This window comes from Trematomus bernacchii, unplaced genomic scaffold (genome assembly GCF_902827165.1).
Source record: "Trematomus bernacchii unplaced genomic scaffold, fTreBer1.1, whole genome shotgun sequence".
NCBI classification, from domain to species: domain Eukaryota; kingdom Metazoa; phylum Chordata; class Actinopteri; order Perciformes; family Nototheniidae; genus Trematomus; species Trematomus bernacchii.
This window is the reverse complement of record NW_022987593.1, coordinates 19776427-19796585: the sequence shown is the minus strand read 5'-3', so window position 1 is coordinate 19796585 and position 20159 is coordinate 19776427. Positions and strand designations below refer to the sequence as shown.

General features: G+C 41.8%; 2 protein-coding genes across 4 annotated transcripts in view; one reads left to right on the top strand and one right to left on the bottom strand.

Moving 5' to 3' along the window:
• The window catches only part of nacc1b (nucleus accumbens associated 1, BEN and BTB (POZ) domain containing b), a 38122-nt gene extending 23668 nt beyond the window's left edge, over positions 1-14454 (top strand). For all 3 annotated transcript variants that reach the window (XM_034130046.1, XM_034130047.1, XM_034130045.1), the window contains exons 7-8: positions 2962-3059; positions 3693-14454. In XM_034130046.1, the coding sequence (XP_033985937.1) occupies positions 2962-3059; positions 3693-4027 (433 nt within the window). In that variant the 3' untranslated portion in view covers positions 4028-14454. The remainder of the gene's footprint in view (positions 1-2961; positions 3060-3692) is intronic.
• The window catches only part of LOC117482071 (B-cell receptor CD22-like), a 1109798-nt gene that overhangs the window by 744451 nt on the left and 345188 nt on the right, over positions 1-20159 (bottom strand). The gene's annotated exons all lie outside the window — the stretch shown is intronic.

Sequence of the window (20159 nt, the reverse complement as noted above, 5' to 3'; positions counted from 1 at the left end):
TTTGAAATCAGGACTTTTATTTACTAATGGAGTATTTTAAGTCAATAGTATTTATACTTTTTCTTAAGTTGGAGTTGGAGGCTGGTTCTTCTGACTTTGGTTCGTTAATAAGATTTAAGTCCTAACGTGGAAACAGAATGGATCCTTCACGGCCCCTACACACGGCGGCGTGCGTTGAAGCTTCAAAAGTAGAGCAATGTTCTACTTTTGAAGCTTCGACGGAAGCGTCAGCCAATCAAATCCCATTTATGCAAATCTGCCAGTACAAGCGCTAGCCAATCAAACCGCGTGTATGCTGGGAGAGCCATAGCCATAGAGGTCATTTCCTCATGTTCCAAAAAATGGAGGACAAAATCATTGTAGCGGTAGGGAATCACCCGGTGCTTTCAGTCCCTGTTCACCTACCGGGATACAAACCGGAGGAGCCAGGCATGGAGGGAGGTGGCAGAGACAGTGGGTGAACCTGGTAGGTTTACACCTGTTTGGGGAGTTTATATCCAGTGTACTTCGTTTGAATGGACAGCAGGCATAGACAGTATTTAGCCAGCATGGAATGTTGCATAAAATAGCACCATAGACATTAATGTCATAAATGTTCATCATATAAAGTGTGACATGTAATTATATAATAACATGAGATTCATGTGATTGGTTGTTCAGGTGTATATCAGTATGTAGTGTCTCTACTTTAAAGAGTCCTCTCCTGCTGATGTTCAGGTGTATATCAGTGTGTAGTGTCTCTACTTTAAAGAGTCCTCTCCTGCTGATGTTCAGGTGTATATCAGTATGTAGTGTCCCTACTTTAAAGAGTCCTCTCCTGCTGATGTTCAGGTATATATCAGTATGTAGTGTCTCTACTTTAAAGAGTCCTCTCCTGCTGATGTTCAGGTGTATATCAGTATGTAGTGTCTCTACTTTAAAGAGTCCTCTCCTGCTGATGTTCAGGTGTATATCAGTATGTAGTGTCTCTACTTTAAAGAGTCCTCTCCTGCTGATGTTCAGGTGTATATCAGTATGTAGTGTCTCTACTTTAAAGAGTCCTCTCCTGCTGATGTTCAGGTGTATATCAGTATGTAGTGTCTCTACTTTAAAGAGTCCTCTCCTGCTGATGTTCAGGTGTATATCAGTATGTAGTGTCTCTACTTTAAAGAGTCCTCTCCTGCTGATGTTCAGGTGTATATCAGTATGTAGTGTCTCTACTTTAAAGAGTCCTCTCCTGCTGATGTTCAGGTGTATATCAGTATGTAGTGTCTCTACTTTAAAGAGTCCTCTCCTGCTGATGTTCAGGTGTATATCAGTATGTAGTGTCTCTACTTTAAAGAGTCCTCTCCTGCTGATGTTCAGGTGTATATCAGTATGTAGTGTCTCTACTTTAAAGAGTCCTCTCCCGCTGATGTTCAGGTGTATATCAGTATCTAGTGTCTCTACTTTAAAGAGTCCTCTCCCGCTGATGTTCAGGTGTATATCAGTATGTAGTGTCTCTACTTTAAAGAGTCCTCTCCCGCTGATGTTCAGGTGTATATCAGTATGTAGTGTCTCTACTTTAAAGAGTCCTCTCCTGCTGATGTTCAGGTGTATATCAGTATGTAGTGTCTCTACTTTAAAGAGTCCTCTCCTGCTGATGTTCAGGTGTATATCAGTATGTAGTGTCCCTACTTTAAAGAGTCCTCTCCTGCTGATGTTCAGGTATATATCAGTATGTAGTGTCTCTACTTTAAAGAGTCCTCTCCTGCTGATGTTCAGGTGTATATTAGTATGTAGTGTCTCTACTTTAAAGAGTCCTCTCCTGCTGATGTTCAGGTGTATATCAGTATGTAGTGTCTCTACTTTAAAGAGTCCTCTCCTGCTGATGTTCAGGTGTATATCAGTATGTAGTGTCCCTACTTTAAAGAGTCCTCTCCTGCTGATGTTCAGGTATATATCAGTATGTAGTGTCTCTACTTTAAAGAGTCCTCTCCTGCTGATGTTCAGGTGTATATCAGTATGTAGTGTCTCTACTTTAAAGAGTCCTCTCCTGCTGATGTTCAGGTGTATATCAGTATGTAGTGTCTCTACTTTAAAGAGTCCTCTCCTGCTGATGTTCAGGTGTATATCAGTATGTAGTGTCTCTACTTTAAAGAGTCCTCTCCTGCTGATGTTCAGGTGTATATCAGTATGTAGTGTCTCTACTTTAAAGAGTCCTCTCCTGCTGATGTTCAGGTGTATATCAGTATGTAGTGTCTCTACTTTAAAGAGTCCTCTCCTGCTGATGTTCAGGTGTATATCAGTATGTAGTGTCTCTACATGTCTCCATGCTTTAATGTTCAAAAAGCTTCCTGTGCTGCAGCACCTCTTTTCACCCTCTGTCTGAAACCAGAGCTCAGTCTGCTCTGATTGGTTAGCTGGCCGGCTCTGTTGTGATTGGTCAACCGCTTAGAGATGTCCCGCCCCTTAGCCTATCACGTACAATGTGTTGGAGCGCTAGCCAATAGAAGGGTTGTTCTGATTATACCCTTACACATGAATGCAGAACATTTTCCCCATTTCTCTGAATGTTATCAAAAATAAAACATGATATGTGTCGTGGCCCTGTTACTCTGATCTGCTCCAAAAGGTAATATCTTCGTCCTTATGACCCGTGATACAACCTTCTACCAAGTTCCAGAAAAAGAGTTCCCCGTAAATCTGCTGACTAACGCACAGAAAAAACATGCCAACAGAAAACCCCCTGGTTGGCAGAGGTGGAGAGAGAGCACTATATACGCTGCAGTGAATTATAGACTGAACCTCCGTGAGAGTCAATACATCCGGCTCTGAATCAATGTCTGCTCACAACCTGCTGAGCTCTGGAAATCCGGCCTTTGAACAAAATTGTGTATCTCGGTTCTCACAGAAAGGGCATGTTTTTAGAAGTATCAAAAACAATCTGTGTAATATTTTAAATAAGTACCTTTTTCTATCTGTTATTCTTCCCTTGCTCAGGAGCACTCTGGCTAACAGCTGTGGAACCGGCATCCGCTCTTCAACCAACGACCCCAGCCGGAAACCTCTGGACAACAGAGTGCTGCACGCTGTCAAATGTGAGTCGCACACACACACGCACACACACACACACATCTCAGGCACATTTTTGAGCTGTCAGCATGCAAAGTTAGCAGCTTTGAAATGTACCTTTTACATGGTCAATTAACCGAAATGTAATGAAAAATGAAAAAAGGATTATTCCATTATTAAAATTGCAGGACGCGCAATACGTTTTACAGGCCTTATTATATCTGAATTAAGGATGAAGGTGCTGCAGAAATGTCCCGGCCTAGAAAATGTATTCTCCGGAATAAATAAAATATATTTTAGTATAGATCCTAGTTATATTTCAACCACATTTTTTTTTGTTATTGGCATTTAGTGTCAAACATTATCACAGCATATTGTACATTGCATCTTTACATGAATGACATCCATCTGTTCATAGTTCTTTTCAGCAATATACACATGATGTGCTGCCCTATTTGAAAACACCTCACTATTCCTCCAGAACTTTGTGCCGAGCTTCAAGGAGAGCGAGATATCTGTCTAAATAAAATATATTTTAGTTTGAGTTTAAATGTCCCCAAAACTGTGCAGCCCTATTTCAAAACACCTCACTATCCACTTGCTTTTTCTGTTCGTTTATCATTATCTTACGAGTTGTTTTTCCCCCCCTCTTCCTCCAGTCTACTGCCAGAACTTCGCTCCGAGCTTCAAGGAGAGCGAGATGAACGCCATCGCGGCCGACATGTGCACCAACGCCCGGCGCGTGGTGCGAAAGAGCTGGATCCCCAAACTGAAGCTGCTGATGGCCGACAGCGACGCCTACTCCGCCTTCCTGGCCGACAGCGTGAAGATGGAGGCCGACGCGCTGGGGGCGGAGCCTGGCTTTGACCCCGCCTCCTTAGAAGCAGTCGCTGCAGCGGCGGCGGCTGCAGCCAATCACATTGGAGCAGGAGGCGGAGCTACGCAAGCGGACAGCCTTCAGGTGGGAGGAGGGGACGGGAGCACTTTGTTTTGAGTGACAGATGGAGGACAGACTGACGACGACGACGAGTGGGAAATGGCGGTTGTTACGGTCGCCATTTTAGTTTTTTTTAGGGGAGATTTAATTCTTCTTCTTCTTCTTCTCCACCTCTCCCGCTTCTGCTTTCCCCTTCTTTGTGTGTGTGTGTCTCTCTAAACGGCCCAGAATGCATCACTTTGGGTTGTCCCTCCTTCCTTGAGAGATGGAAAGACTTAGAGAAAGGTAGCAGAGAGAAGAGGTAAACCCCCCCTTTACCTTTTCTCCCCTCTGCCACCTTTCCAGATTGTTATTACCCCTTTATTTTTTTATGTTTTTAAAAGTGTGTACCGTCACTGAGGCCCTTTTTCTTACCATAATCAGACATTCCCTGGGGAGGGCGGGTCGGGGAAGTCCAGTTCCTTCCCTAAACTCCGGTAACACTGTTGTTTTTTGATATTGAATGTATGCGTGGAGAAGAATCCGGACCGCAGCGTGGAGTCAGTGGAAGTTAAGTGAGTACAGAGGGGGGGTTTTTATATCTGTTTTTTCTTTATTTTGTCACTAAAGAGCACGGGATTGATGAGGTCAGAGGGTGAAATTAATATTGATTTGTATATTGGCACAGTTTATGATCTTCCTGACCTCCGCACTACCCCATATAACCTTTTTAACCCACGCCGGGCAATTGAGTTACCAGCTAAAAGAGCGTGGTTGCAGAAAGGAAAACTGATATTAGCTCGACTCACTTTTTTAAACCCTAAAACGTTAAAAAAGACCATTAGCAGTTTACATTTGTGATGTTTAAATTCTTGTTTTATATATGTGTGGGTGTTTTTGCCAAGCCTCCTGAAGGAGAGGACACTTGTTACCGATGATTGTCAAAGAGTTTTGCGCGTGATAAATGCACTGTGTTACTTCCTGTGGTACGAGTACAATCGACGCTTTTGTACGTATCGGAAAGAGAAGAAGGGGCGGGGCTTATTTAAGAAAAGGCAACGAAACATTTGAAAAAAATACGAGCTGAAATCCAATTGATATCTTTTTCAATCGCCCTTTTTTTGTTTTGATTTTAAAAGTCTGAAGGAAAGTCAAGGAATATCCATAAGCGAGTTTCTGCCTTGGAGCTTAGGAACAACTTGTGTGTGTGTGTGTGAGAGAGATGATGGAGCATTGTTCTTAGCTCGTATTTGAACTGTTTCCCGTTGAATAATAGCAGAAGTACTTTCCTCGGGCTCTGCTGCCGGGATGCGTGCTCGCCTGGCATGGACAAAGGTGCTAATTCAGGCATTGCTACATTGCTAGGAATACAGCTCTGAATGTGTGTGAGAGAGAGTGTGAGAGTGTGTGTGTGTGTGTGTGTGTGAGTGTGAGAGTGTGTGTGTGTGAGCCATGCAGCTTTGTGTGTGTGTGTGCTGCAGCAGAACACAGAGAGAGAGAGGAGGCCAGACGGTGTGTTTTCACACACGCTTGGTCGATTCATTCAACCATCACTGCGGTGAGCACACACACACACACACACACACACACACACACACACACACACACACACACACACACACACACACTCGCTAATACGCATTTGGGCGCTGTCAGCCGCAACAGTACACCAGAGCATCATGGGAATTAAAGGGGAATTACACTAAATGATGTCGGTCACATGTGGCACCTTAAATGTTTTGAATGGATCTGATCGACGGTTCATTTCCCCGGCTTTTAGTGAGATATTATAAAGAGAGATCTGCTGAATAAAGCTAATCACAGACACACGTCGGCATAGAAACAACCCTGGACGTCTTATTCTCCTTTCATACTTTGTGTGAAGCGTTCAGAAAACAAGAATACAGACGGAGATCTTTAGAAACACTGACCTCCACAACGGATCTACACACACGGAGAGATGTTCTTGTTCAGTCGAATACAGAAGCTCCAGGTGAACTCATTTTGACTTTAGTGCCACTGATTGCTCCTCAATACATTGGAAAACTCAAATCCTCATTACTGTATACTTCAGTTAGACCACACAGTCTTTCATCATAAGATCAATCCCACAGATCCCACATTAAAATCAATGAATAATGGTATGGAATTTAGCACGACAGGTTGATTATGTACGACAGCCATTTTAGTTTAAAGGGGACCTATCATGCAAAATGCACTTTTGCATGATAGGTCCCCTTTAAAGGAACCACATTCAACTTGATCTGACTCCTTTGGGAGGTTCTTCATATATTGTTCCTTTTGTATGGAAATATTAAGTGGCATTAACTTTCTAAATGTGTTGCATTGTCTCCGTTTGAGTGCAAAAATAATCCGATTCGAAACCCTGGGAAAGTCTTGAAAGATATTTGGGAATATTGATTTGTTTACACGTCATGGAGCCTTATTTCTGGAGTACAACAAGTAGACCCCCTGTGTTATTGTAGAAGAGCAGATTGACACACACACTATCCAAAGTGTCTGGAGGTCAAACCAGGTGTGTTTGCTCAGCAGTCAAAGTTCCTTAGTTTAAGAAAAGGGAACGCGTTGAGTTTTCATTTGAAAGTGAATCCCGCTGTAACATCCACATATCTAATTCTATATAATGTCATATCTGCCAGGACTGGCTACGAAATTCCCCCATATCGTATCGAAAAACCTTTTATATGCGTGATAATCTTGATTTACACTTTAAAGAAACATATTATAGCTTTATCTTGTTAAGTAGACACTGATAATCCTATTTTTTATGCATATTTGGCCTGTTTTTGGTGGGGGGGTTATTACCCTTCATTAAATGAGAATAAGCACCTTATTGTCAGCGAGGCACCTGACACACACACATACACACACACACATACATACACACACACACACACACACACACACACACACACACACACACACAGCTGTAGCTAAACGAAGCAGAAACGGCGCTACCCAAAATCTGAAACACCCGACGAAGAACCAAAAACAAACTGAACCTTTTGAAGGGGTCGTCTCACCTTTCTTGACCTGAACCCGTTTTGTAGTCCAGTGTTCTAAAATCTGCTTTCTACATCCTGGCCTTTTAAGGAATGATGTTTACTGTTCGTTTTTTTATATATATATTTACGTGTATATCAAGTTTTTTTTTATATATTTCTTTATAACGAGGCTATCGGTCAAAGACACGTTGGTCCTGAGACGAGAAAAGAGGCAACCCCACCCTCTTTTCTGTAGCACATGGTACGACCCGTGGAGACTTTACCAAGTTTATAACTGAGGACAGAGGAAGCATGAGGGAGGAAGGACCGAATAAAAGGATTGGGGGGAGGGGGGAGGAAGAGGGGGGAGATAGAGGAGACTGTTTGCACATGTTTTGTTTAAAAAATAATCTTTTTATTCCTTTGTTTGAAACCGCCGCCTTAAATGAGAAATTCCAAGATAAAGAGGGAAGAGTCAGTCTCCCTAAAGGGGGGTTTGGGGTGAATGCATGCATGCGTACGTGTGTGTCTGTGTGCTCGTTTGAGTGTGTGTGTGTGGTGGGTTTGGGGAGCTGTTTGTAAAGGCTTTGTGTGTGTGCATCTGTGAGCAAACATAATGTGTGTGTGTGTGGTGTGTGTGTGTGTGTGAGCAAACATGTGTGGGTGTGTTTTTATTGTGTGTGTGTGTGTGTGCATATTAATGTATGCAGCTTTTTTTCCCTCGCCTTTCGCTTCCCTCCATCTCCATTTATGGCATGTCAATGTCTGCCTCCTCACTTGAAAGAGCTTTTGACAGTGGTACAGTGAGTGTGTGCAAGTGTGTGTGTGAGAGAGTGTGTGTGAGAGTGTATAATGCGCATGCCTTTGCCAGGCTGGGTCTGCGTCTGGATCTATGTGCTGCATACGTGTGTCTGGCTTCATGCTGAGACTGCGCATGTCTGTCACAGTGTGTGGGTGCTCAGCTCTGCAAGGTCTCTGTGAGTGTGTGTGTGTGTGTGTGAGTGTGTGTGAGTGTGTGTGTGTGTGTGTGTGTATATGTATGTGAGAGTGGGTGGTATGTGCGGAGAGGTTGAAACGAGTGGCTGTTTGTTTTTGTCTGCTTCACTGAGCGCCATGCCTTTTTTCTCCCCACACACACACACACACACACACACACACACACACACACACACACACACACACACACACACACACACACACACACACACACACACACACACACCACATCTGCAGAGTCACATGTCCTCAGCAGTCCTCACTGTGCCGGATCAAAGGTGCAGATGGATTTGGTGGCTGCACCTCTTCTGTTTTTTCGACCCTTTTTCACATAAGAAACCGTTTAAATGCTAAACCGCTCTCACAGATCACTTCCGTACACTTTATTGTTTATGATTGCTTCCTGCTAACACACCCTGTCCTCCTGCACGGGACAGCTGTCACTAACACACCCTGTCCTCCTGCACGGGACAGCTGTCACCAGGACACTTTTTTTTTACCCTTCATTTCTTGAATTAAATGAAATGTCCTTTTATGCCCTCAGCCTGTCTTTCCTTTGTTTACATCTTTCTCTCTCTCTATGTATACATTCTTGCCTCCCTCCCCTTACTGTTTCCCTTTCTATTTCTCTCTCTCACACACACACACACACACACACACTCACACACTAAGGAGCTGAAAAGTGTCTGTCCCTTGTTGCTTCATTACGTAAACCATTTTCTATCCACCGCTGCTTCAATTGAATCGACTCCATTTTCTTCATAGAATGTAAATCCCTGCCAAACTCTCTCCTGTATATCTGAATCCCCCTGTGTGTGTGTGTGTGTGTGTGTGTGTGTGTGTGTCCATATGTGTGTGTGTGAGCATTTGCAGTCTACAACAACAGATTGCCAAATATGAAGCTGGATTTGTGGGAACACAAGTTATCGCATGCAAATATGCAGATGAGCGGCACATCTGACCAGGCACATTAATGTGTGTTTGAGAGTGTGTGTGTTTGTGTGTGTGTGTTTGTTTGTTTAAGTGTGTGTGTGTGTGTGCTGCCCGCCCCCTCTCATGGGACACTGTGTGATTTTTGTGTTTACTGCACCTTGTTAATAATCAGACGATTAATGAGGAAAGTATTTTGCTGCCCTGGACGAATCAAAACGTCAATATCAGACCTTAGGAAAAAAACGAGGCGAATATTGAGCAGACTGTTAAACTGAGTGGGCTTTAAATAATAATTGTAATCATCCCCGACTTGAGCAGTGAGAGAAGGAGGAGGAGGAGGAGGAGGTGGAGGTGGTGCTTCATTCTTCCTGAGGAGGAGATGTTTGTTAAGAATCTCCCAGGACAGATGAGGCATTGCGGCAGTCTGCCGTCACATGAGCGAAGCCACGATCCAGACAAAGAGTGAGAGGCTAATGACGGAGAGGAGGAAGAGGCGGGGGGGAGGATGAGGAGGAGGAGGAGGAGGAAGGAGAGGGAGGGGGTGATCGTCTCTCTCTGGCCCTGTGCCACCAAGATAAATACCTGGGTGCTCGTTCATTTATGCAGCACGGCATTTTGCAGAGGGGTGGGGTCCGTATTAGAGTTACCTGAATCCCTCAAAAAACGACCCCGGAACGATAAACGGGGAACAAAGACGTCTCAAACTTGGAAGAATAAGGAGTTTTGAAGTAGAAATTGCACTAAATGTCTGTAAAAGAGTGGAAAGACAGTCCCAGAAACACATTTGGCTGAACGTTGTACCCCACTGTCTGTTTTTAAGCACTGCGATATGATAATAATGTGAAGACATTGTGAGGAGGGGGTTTGGCCTAGTTGGAAGTCAGTTTGTCCGGCTGTTAGTGTGTGTGTGTGTGTTTTAATGTTGAACCCCAGGAAAAACAATGGGTTTTTATATTGGCAGAAGCCCTTTATTAAGGCGTAGTGTGCGTCTGCAGCATGTGTCGTATTACAGTGGTTCCCAACCTTTGGTGCACCTAAACAGGAACCAGCTCCATTGTACGAGCACATCCTTGGATGGTCCCATTTCCCCGCACGGTGACTCGGATCTGCTCCAAAATGTCATGGGATCTTTCTCGGCCAATGCTTCACGATCCCTCCAAGTTTCATGACAATCGTGCCAGAAGTTCTCCAGTAATCCTGATGAAGGAGAACCAAAATGAACCAAAAACATACCCTTGTGTAATGTAAACCGGAGCTTAGAGGATTTGTTGATCGTCTGAACAGGAATTGGATTTTGATGATTGATCCAAATGTAAATATTTAGCTCAGCTCCGGTGATAACTAATTGAATGTAAGACACTGTTTTGGACATAATATATATGGAGAAAGTCTTAAATATAAGACAGCGAGTCGTCAGCAAACGGGATCATCGTTATTTCCACACCTAGTTAGAGATATCCAGATTTTCACAGGAAGTATAATCGCGCGTATAATCTGGATGACGATCCCATGTGTCTCGCAGGCAGGGAACCACTGTAGTAATCGCGTTAGACCCCAGTGTTGATTTTTTACGCGCTGAAATCTTCTAAGACAGGCAGGACATCAGGATAGAAGTTGAAGGTTTTGTCACAAAGATTGTAGAAGTTGTGTTTTCTGAGGGTGAATGCAGATCTCTCGCTGTGTGTCGGTGAACTGGTTCTTTAAGAGACAATTCAATGAGCACAGCAAAAGGGATATTTTCTTTAATATCGTGTTTTATTTCCTCGGATTTAGAGGAAAAGTCAAGAGTCGATAGCTAGTTGTTACGAAGAGGAGAAAGCTTCATAAAGAAGTCCTGAGTCCTGCAAAGAGGAAAGACTGAAACTAAATCCAGTAGTAGGAATATGATTTTTGTGGCATATCGTCACTCTTTAGGACAGATGTGTCTGAGCACAGTTTCACGACTAAAGGTTGAAGCGATACGAGTTCGGCCGCGTTTCTAGAAGAGCTTTGTACACATTTCAAAAGTTTTCTTATCGTTTTTACAATTTCATTTTCTGTTGCTGTTATGTTTTCTTACATTTTGAGCTAGTCGTGTAATCTAGTCCTTTTTTTTCTTTTTTAAAGGTTATTTTTGAGACGGATGCTACTACTAATAATAATTCAACATTAACACCCGTAGAGTTGCCAAGTTGTGTTTTAAAAAAAGAAAAAGACAAAAAGAGAAGGAGACATGGTTAGCTGTAAAATAGTTTAGAGAAAGAGAACCACATATTTTTGCATTGTTGTGTGAGAGATGCTGCGGACGGGACGGGACGGGGGGGTTTAATGCTGGACCAGATGTTTGGTTTTCACTGTACTGAAGCTGGATCAGGAAGTAAAGAAACACGGACGGACGGATGGACGGTCGATGCGACAAAACGCTGTCGGGCTCACATCATTTTAAGACTCCAAGTCTGAATGTCTGCTTGAAAAAAAATCATGGATCAAATCCTACTCTCCAACGTCTTGTGACGATAAACATTTCTTTCCATTAGAAATCGACCCAAAGTAAGATTACTTGACCTGGTTCTCGGACCAGCTTTTTTCCACTAGCTACTGCTGCTTGAATGTGTTCTATGTTTAGACGTCCCCTGGTGGCTGAAAGCAGCTACTGCAGCTCATAGGAGGGGGGCTCTTTACCTGCAGTACCCGTGCTCACCACCAGGGGGCGCCACAGTGATCCTACACAAGCTAAGATTGTACCGAAAAAGTCTCGATCACTGTATCCATCGGAGCACCTTAACAGCCGGCCGCCGGAGGCTTCTGCTGCTCATTTTTTTTACAAAAAACACGACGCAAAACCCGACAAAAATGTCCGACAAGATGCCAAATAATTCCCAAAAACAAAATTGAGCACCGCAGATGTTTTTCGACTCGTCCATCCGTGTCCAGTTCTCACTCCTGATTGCAGTGCCGATCCACAGAGAGGAACCAAAAGTGACAAAGAGAGAGTGGAATAATCTTTAAAATAAAAAAGCACCTTGGGGCGAGCGCCAAAGCCCTCCGCACCTTTCAGAGCTCGATGATGTCACTTCCTGTCTGTGGGTCGGATGCTGGTGGACTGTTATTGTGGGGGGGAGGGTGGGAATCGAGATGTAATGTGAGGGTTCTTTTTGTAAGTTCCTTATTTTTGTTGTTTTGATCTTTTTGTACTATTATTCCCTTTTTTATTTTGTATGTTTTCTCTTATCTCTCTTTACGACATTTGTTGTTTACTGTAAAAAATGATGATGATGATGATGTGCCCAAATCGACCTGTCTTCCTCCAGGTGGGATCATGGACTGTGCAAACTCCCCTGCACTGGGGGTGGGGAGTTAAAGGGGGGAAGGGGGAGAGTTTAGTAGGGTGAGGGGTTGGAGTTCAGATTCAAACAGGGTTCCTACATGAAATTAATTTGGATAATTAAAAAAAAAAAAAATGTAATCTCATAAAAATGTGTACGAAAAGTTTAAGAGAGTGGTGCAGGAATGAGTCCAAAACCCGGAAATGAGTCGGCATTTAACCACTGCCGTCTTGAGAAGATTTGAATGTGTTTTTGGTTGTTAAAAACAGAGGTTGCTAACAAGTGTCTAAATGAGCCGACAAAGTCTTCACGCCCAACATTAGCCGCCTTTAGCTTAGCGGTGGTGACGTGAAGTCATGTGACCGTGCTGTAGTTCCTTTCATAGTTGGAGATTATCCTGCTGAACAAAACGTGTAAGTATCATAAACGTTTGGTTGACACAAAAAGCCAATGGAAACATCCCATTAGCATTAGAACCAGGAACATGCTAACTTGTAGCTCATCACTGCGCCACTCTCATTACTTTCCAAACAAGCACAAGTGTTTCAGTTTGACGATGAGTCGCTGTCTCTTTAGAAACGGCTTCGGGCTGATAATCAGACGCTCATGTCAAAATCATTGAAGGAAGCAAAGATGGAAACGACTTGATGTCTTTTCAACTCTGTCGAAAGTAATTGCACTGACTGTCATATGTACTGCATGGAGAAGTGTGTGATCTTGTTGACGGTCGTATTTCCCTTTTTTAAAACAAATGTTTGAATCCAATCATAAGAGAAATCCACCCTCAATCACTGGTTTCAGAAATCACATATTGTGACTCTCTCGGGCTAACGCTACTTTAGCAAAGAGAGATTAATACAAGCATTCATTTGGCAACGTATCAAATTCCAATATCCACTCTCCTTTGGGCTCAGTTTGTACCCACTCCTGAGGGACATTTCTGTCTTATTAGCTGCTAAACACACGCTTTTGGAAACCGAGGGTGGGTTTCTCTCATGTAGGAACGCTGCTGAAAACCTGGAGGAATGTCTCGACTTGTGTTGCGCAAAAACTGGCTAAACTTGAGTACGGAGGAGCGAGGGAAGTGGATCAAATCGAGACGGAGATCCTGAATCCACATTGTTTATCTCTTCATCCCTTCCTCTCCGCTCAGCCTTCCTCTGCGCTGCAGCGTGACCTCATCACCCCTCGACCTTCCCCCCCCATCTCTCTCTTCCTGCAGGACTGTAGTCTTCTATCCAGAAACATTTACTCTCCCAAAATCCCCACACACCAGAGACAACACACTCACAGATAAATAAATAAATATATATATATATATACTGTATATGTATAAATGGATACAAAACGGGCAAACCTCTGAGATACAGAAGCTCACACACACACACCTCGAAGTGTGTGTTTCAGTGTGTCTTTGTGTCACTGATGCAGTTTTACCAGTTTACCTCGGGAGCTCGCAGCCATAGCAGACCTTAAAGGCCACAGATCTCTGAGCAGCTTTTACTCCGTTACAAAGCAGGTACACACTCTTTTTGTTTTTCAGGAACTCAACCAGGAGCCTCAGCAGAGCTCCGGGAACATCGAATGCATCCAGAACAGGGTTTTTACAGAATAACAGGACACAAAGCGAGAATCAACAGATTTACCTCAGAGTTATACTACAGAATGGGGGGGAGGGGCTTACATATGAACCATATAGCAGCCGTGAATGACTATTTTTTATTCCTTGTCTCTGGTGTCGTCGGGTGAGATTTACTCAGCAGAACTCTTCTGTTTTTTTTCTCACTATAAATATATAAATATATAGACTGTACATTATGACATAGAAGCACTATCGAAGTTTGATTGTTAGATGTGCACTCGCAGCATGAGGTATTATTCTTTATTATAACCCAGAAAAAATAAATAAAAACAAAAGCAGATTTTTTGGACAAAAAGAGGATTTAAAAAACCAATGCAGTAGCTCGACGGACGTCAGAGAAAATACCCGACCCTACACTGACAGACACACAGACCCCGCCCCCTGCCGTGTTAGCCCCGCCCCCATCCAACCAACCAATCACCCCCCCCTCAGCCCCGTGTACATGCCAGTGTTTCCCCATGTGTTCCAAGTGCCAATAACTTTGTGAATTCCTAACTGTGACCCAGTAATAAAGATTTAATTGCACATTAACTACTGTAAAGAGAAACGAAACCAGACTGATTAAAAATGAGGAAAAATCTGAATATCTTAATAAAATGTTTTTAACAAACAGGACTGACCTTACCGCTGCGTCGGCTCTTTATTCACGCTTCATTCAGAATACTCTCTAGGATGAATGTTTTAAATGGTGTTTTGTTTGATTTCATGTCTTTTTAAGTGGAAATATGTGGCTTTTGCTGAACAACGGCCACAACTGACAGTTACTGAATAATGTCATGTTGAATTTCTTTATAGCCCAACATTAGCCACCTTTAGCTTAGCGGTGGAGACGTGAAGTCATGTGACCGTGCTGTAGTTCCTTTATAGCCCAACATTAGCCGCCTTTAGCTTAGCGGTGGTGACGTGAAGTCATGTGACCGTGCTGTAGTTCCTTTATAGCCTAACATTAGCCACCTTTAGCTTAGCGGTGGTGACGTGAAGTCATGTGACCATGCTGTAGTTCCTTTATAGCCCAACATTAGCCACCTTTAGCTTAGCGGTGGTGACGTGAAGTCATGTGACCGTGCTGTAGTTCCTTTATAGCCCAACATTAGCCACCTTTAACTTAGCGGTGGAGACGTGAAGTCATGTGACCGTGCTGTAGTTCCTTTATAGCCCAACATTAGCCACCTTTAGCTTAGCGGTGGTGACGTGAAGTCATGTGACCGTGCTGTAGTTCCTTTATAGCCCAACATTAGCCACCTTTAGCTTAGCGGTGGAGACGTGAAGTCATGTGACCGTGCTGTAGTTTCTTTATAGCCCAACATTAGCCACCTTTAGCTTAGCGGTGGTGACGTGAAGTCATGTGACCGTGCTGTAGTTCCTTTATAGCCCAACATTAGCCTCCTTTAGCTTAGCGGTGGAGACGTGAAGTCATGTGACCGTGCTGTAGTTCCTTTATAGCCCAACATTAGCCACCTTTAGCTTAGCGGTGGAGACGTGAAGTCATGTGACCGTGCTGTAGTTCCTTTATAGCCCAACATTGTTCTTTACAACATGCTTTACTAAGACTTTGAAGAACTTTCTAAAGCATATGATGCTATAACGTTTATTATTTTTGTATGACATAACATACTATGACTTTCTATACATTTCTTCAAGTATGTCTTTTCAGGATTTTTTATGGCATACTAAAAAATGACATCAGATTGTTTCATAGTCGATTCCACACTAGAAAATTGCAAATACATCCATTTATAGTTTTCAAACTGTCGCACGTTGTATAAGTAATTTGCAATTGTTTAAGATGTAGGTTTTACATCAGTTTATGTATACAAAAATACATAATTTACTCAATATAACACACCATTAAAAGAGCACACAAACACACGAAAAAAAGAGTCTTGTAGAATCTGTTCTCGACAGACGATGGTGAGAGAACAGCAGAAATACGACTGTTTAATCTCTGCTGAATGGTTCCTGCAGAGTTCTCAGGACGCCTCTCTTCTCTCCGTACAGCCACTGGAGACTCGCTCTGCTCATTACAGCTAAAGTTAAAGAGATGTCACATGACGCCTCTTCTGCTCCCAGGAGAGGAAGTAATGAAGAGTGCTTCTCAATTAAAAATCACTCCTGAAACATGTGCTGGAAGCTTTCATCTAAAATATGAAACACAGAGCGATATATAACTAATTCAAACAACGAGGGAAGAAGCCACTGTACAAATCTAAACAGCCATATTATGCTCATTTTCAGGTGTATATCAGTACGTAGTGTCTCTACTTTAAAGAGTCCTCTCCTGCTGATGTTCAGGTGTATATCAGTACGTAGTGTCTCTACTTTAAAGAGTCCTCTCCTGCTGATGTTCAGGTGTATATCAGTAGTGTCTCTACTTTAAAGAGTCCTCTCCTGCTGATGTTCAGGTGTATATCAGTATTTAGTGTCTCTACTTTAAAGAGTCCTCTCCTGCTGATGTTCAGGTGTATATCAGTACGTAGTGTCTCTACTTTAAAGAGTCCTCTCCTGCTGATGTTCAGGTGTATATCAGTACGTAGTGTCTCTACTTTAAAGAGTCCTCTCCTGCTGATGTTCAGGTGTATATCAGTACGTAGTGTCTCTACTTTAAAGAGTCCTCTCCTGCTAATTTTCAGGTGTATATCAGTATGTAGTGTTTCTACTTTAAAGAGTCCTCTCCTGCTAATTTTCAGGTGTATATCAGTATGTAGTGTTTCTACTTTAAAGAGTCCTCTCCTGCTAATTTTCAGGTGTATATCAGTATGTAGTGTCTCTACTTTAAAGAGTCCTCTCCTGCTAATTTTCAGGTGTATATCAGTATGTAGTGTCTCTACTTTAAAGAGTCCTCTCCTGCTGATGTTCAGGTGTATATCAGTATGTAGTGTCTCTACTTTAAAGAGTCCTCTCCTGCTGATGTTCAGGTGTATATCAGTATGGAGTGTCTCTACTTTAAAGAGTCCTCTCCTGCTGATGTTCAGGTGTATATCAGTATGTGAGTGATTCTACAATTTAGGGTACATTCCATGTCCATTGATGTCCATTGATGATAATTATAATTATTTTAACTATTTTCTTCAAAAATATCATATTTTGCCTATTATTGGAAAGCATGTTATAATATCACACAAACATTATGTGCATCCTATGCTTTATTTAGCTTGAAATGTGTCATGATGTTCTTAAATTGTCAGTTTTTGCTATGTCCGTTTTCAGTTGAGGGTGTCTTGGTTTCAAAATAATGAATAAAAACCATTAAAGTAAATTTAAAAAATGATTCATTTATTTCAAAAGTCTAAATACTAAAGAATAATAACATATTTTTAATTGATTTCCTCCTTTAAATAATTTAAATATCTTAATATATGAATGTCCGCAAAAGTTCTGTCAACTATGTTACTAACAGAACTTCCCCCTTTAACTCAAAAATTGTTTGTCCCAATACCATGTCACCAGCATCACATGATGCCATGTTCCTCTTTGGCAGACATTTTGAACACACTGTGGTGATTGTCCTCTACATTTTTACAATATTTTATGTATAATAGCACATGGTCAATTAATATACTCATTGACAATCAACAATGTTACGTACATTGTTATGGTTTACAATTGTTTAATGATTTTAGTTCAATTATATGTTCAAATGTGATGTTAACCTGTTCAAGAAAATGACATGTGGTCATCCAGGCAAGGCCTACCATTGAAATGATGGGTCAAAATAGGGAAATTGTCAACTAGGTTACCTGTCAACTAAGTTACCCAGTACTGTAATAACTGTAGTAACTTAGTTTACAGGTAACCTAGTTGACAATTTGTATGACATGTAGACATCATGACACATCATTATCAATGGAATGTTGCACTTCTGCCTTGAAATTAACATAGTGCTGATGGTTAATAATGTGTCCAGTCAACTATGTTATTTGCGTCAAATGTTTGACTTTCATTGTCAACTATGTTGCACCTCATTTTTTCAAATTTAAAATATCTAAAATAGTGCTTCTGATATCCTTTATAGTATAATGTATATCTACACAGGTTGGAGTTTTACATGACATCTCTTAAAACTATCAAAATGACCTGTATGGTAGTTTTATAATACAAAATATCCCTAAACTTAATGACAGTGCTGAACATATCACATGAAAAAACAAAACTTTAATACAATTATTTTTTAAACTTTAAAAAAATCTTTGGATATATGGTAGAATAGACTCAAGAGCCTTTCAAATTTGATTTTACTTGAAGTGCAGGACTTAATCAAATGATTGTAATGACATCAAGTTTGTCCGTAACATAGTTGACAAACTGAGTAGTGAAAACATCCTTTCCCTTAAAATAAAAAAATAAATAAAAATGTTTAAGCTTTGCAACTAGTGGATATGTTACACTGAGGAATATACTAACTTGAACCACTGATTGTTCTATTGAGAAAGAACACTTTCTTTGTACTGTTTTGTTGATGTGAAATGCACCCTAAATTATAGAATCAGTCATGTAGTGTCTCTACTTTAAAGAGTCCTCTCCTGCTGATGTTCAGGTGTATATCAGTATGTAGTGTCTCTACTTTAAAGAGTCCTCTCCTGCTGATGTTCAGGTGTATATCAGTGTGTAGTGTCTCTACTTTAAAGAGTCCTCTCCTGCTGATGTTCAGGTGTATATCAGTATGTAGTGTCTCTACTTTAAAGAGTCCTCTCCTGCTGATGTTCAGGTGTATATCAGTATGTAGTGTCTCTACTTTAAAGAGTCCTCTCCTGCTGATGTTCAGGTGTATATCAGTATGTAGTGTCTCTACTTTAAAGAGTCCTCTCCTGCTGATGTTCAGGTGTATATCAGTATGTAGTGTCTCTACTTTAAAGAGTCCTCTCCTGCTGATGTTCAGGTGTATATCAGTATGTAGTGTCTCTACTTTAAAGAGTCCTCTCCTGCTGATGTTCAGGTGTATTAACATAATTTGCAAAAACATGATTTTTTTTAATTAAGAAGCCAGATATCAGGGGATGGTGGTGATTACGTTCTTTTGAAAAGTACACCTTAAAGCAGGGGTGTCAAACTCAATTTCATCGCGGGCCACATTAGCATTATGGTTGCACTCAAAGGGCCGGTTGTAACTATATAAATATATAATATATATATAAAATAATGTATTATATTACATTATTGCCTCTGCATTGGATTATTATCGGATAGGGTAATAACTTCATAATTAACTACGTCTGAAAGCAGAAGTTCAGGGCAAATAATTGCAAGTCTCTTCAGTGCGCAACAAGATGCATTGTGGGACATGTAGTTTATGGGCAACCTGCTTCTGTAAAGTAGCATGTAACCGTATAATAAACGTATTATATTCTTTGCAAGCTCTTGCGGGGTCACATCAAATAAAGTCGCGGGCCGGATTTGGCCCCCGGGCCTTGAGTTTGACACCCCTGCCTTAAAGTGTTAAGATCCTATATAAATCTGATGAAAACATCAGGATTTTAAGGTTTAAAAATGTCAAATAATGACTTTTAAAGGTAGGGTAGGTAAGTTTGAGAAACCGGCTCGAGATCGCTAGAATTTGAAAATACACAACCGGAGAAAATCTGCCACTTCCTTACAGAGCCCCTCCTCCAACACACACGAACGCACACATGACCAATGAGGGCACGAGATAGGTTTGTGCACAGATGGAAGGCTGACAGGCAGGTAGGCCATCCAGTTATTTTAGCCGGGCCGGCTCAGATGATTGGTCGTGCTTTTTACAGTACTACGGCACAGATGACATTTTTGTATGGATTTTTTTGTCAAAGCACTTCAGATCAAATCAAATCAGGTTTTATTTATAAAGCACATTTAAAAGCGATTTTTGGTCGAGCCAAAGTGCTGTACATGTAATAAAAACACATTACTACAAAACACAATAAACGACAATAAATTACAACAGATATAACTTAAAAAACAAAATAAGAATAAAACACACGGAATAGTCAGGAGTCGTGCTCCGCTCTAACTAGAAAGCCAGAGAGAAGAAGTGTGTTTTTAGTTTTGATTTAAAACCCCCTAGGGTCTGGGCCGACCTCACATGGAGGGGCAGAGTGTTCCAGAGCCTCGGGCCAGCTGCTGCGAAGGCTCGGTGCCCTCGGGTTTTTAGCCTGGTCTTGGGCACTACCAGCAGCAGCTGGTCAGCAGACCTTAAAGCTCTGGCTGGGGTGTAGCGCTGGAGGAGTTCAGCTATATAGGCCGGAGCCAGCCCATTTAGGGCTTTAAAAACAAATAAAAGGATTTTAAAATCAATTCTGAACCGAACTGGAAGCCAGTGCAGTGAGGCCAGAATAGGGGTGATGTGGTCACGCTTT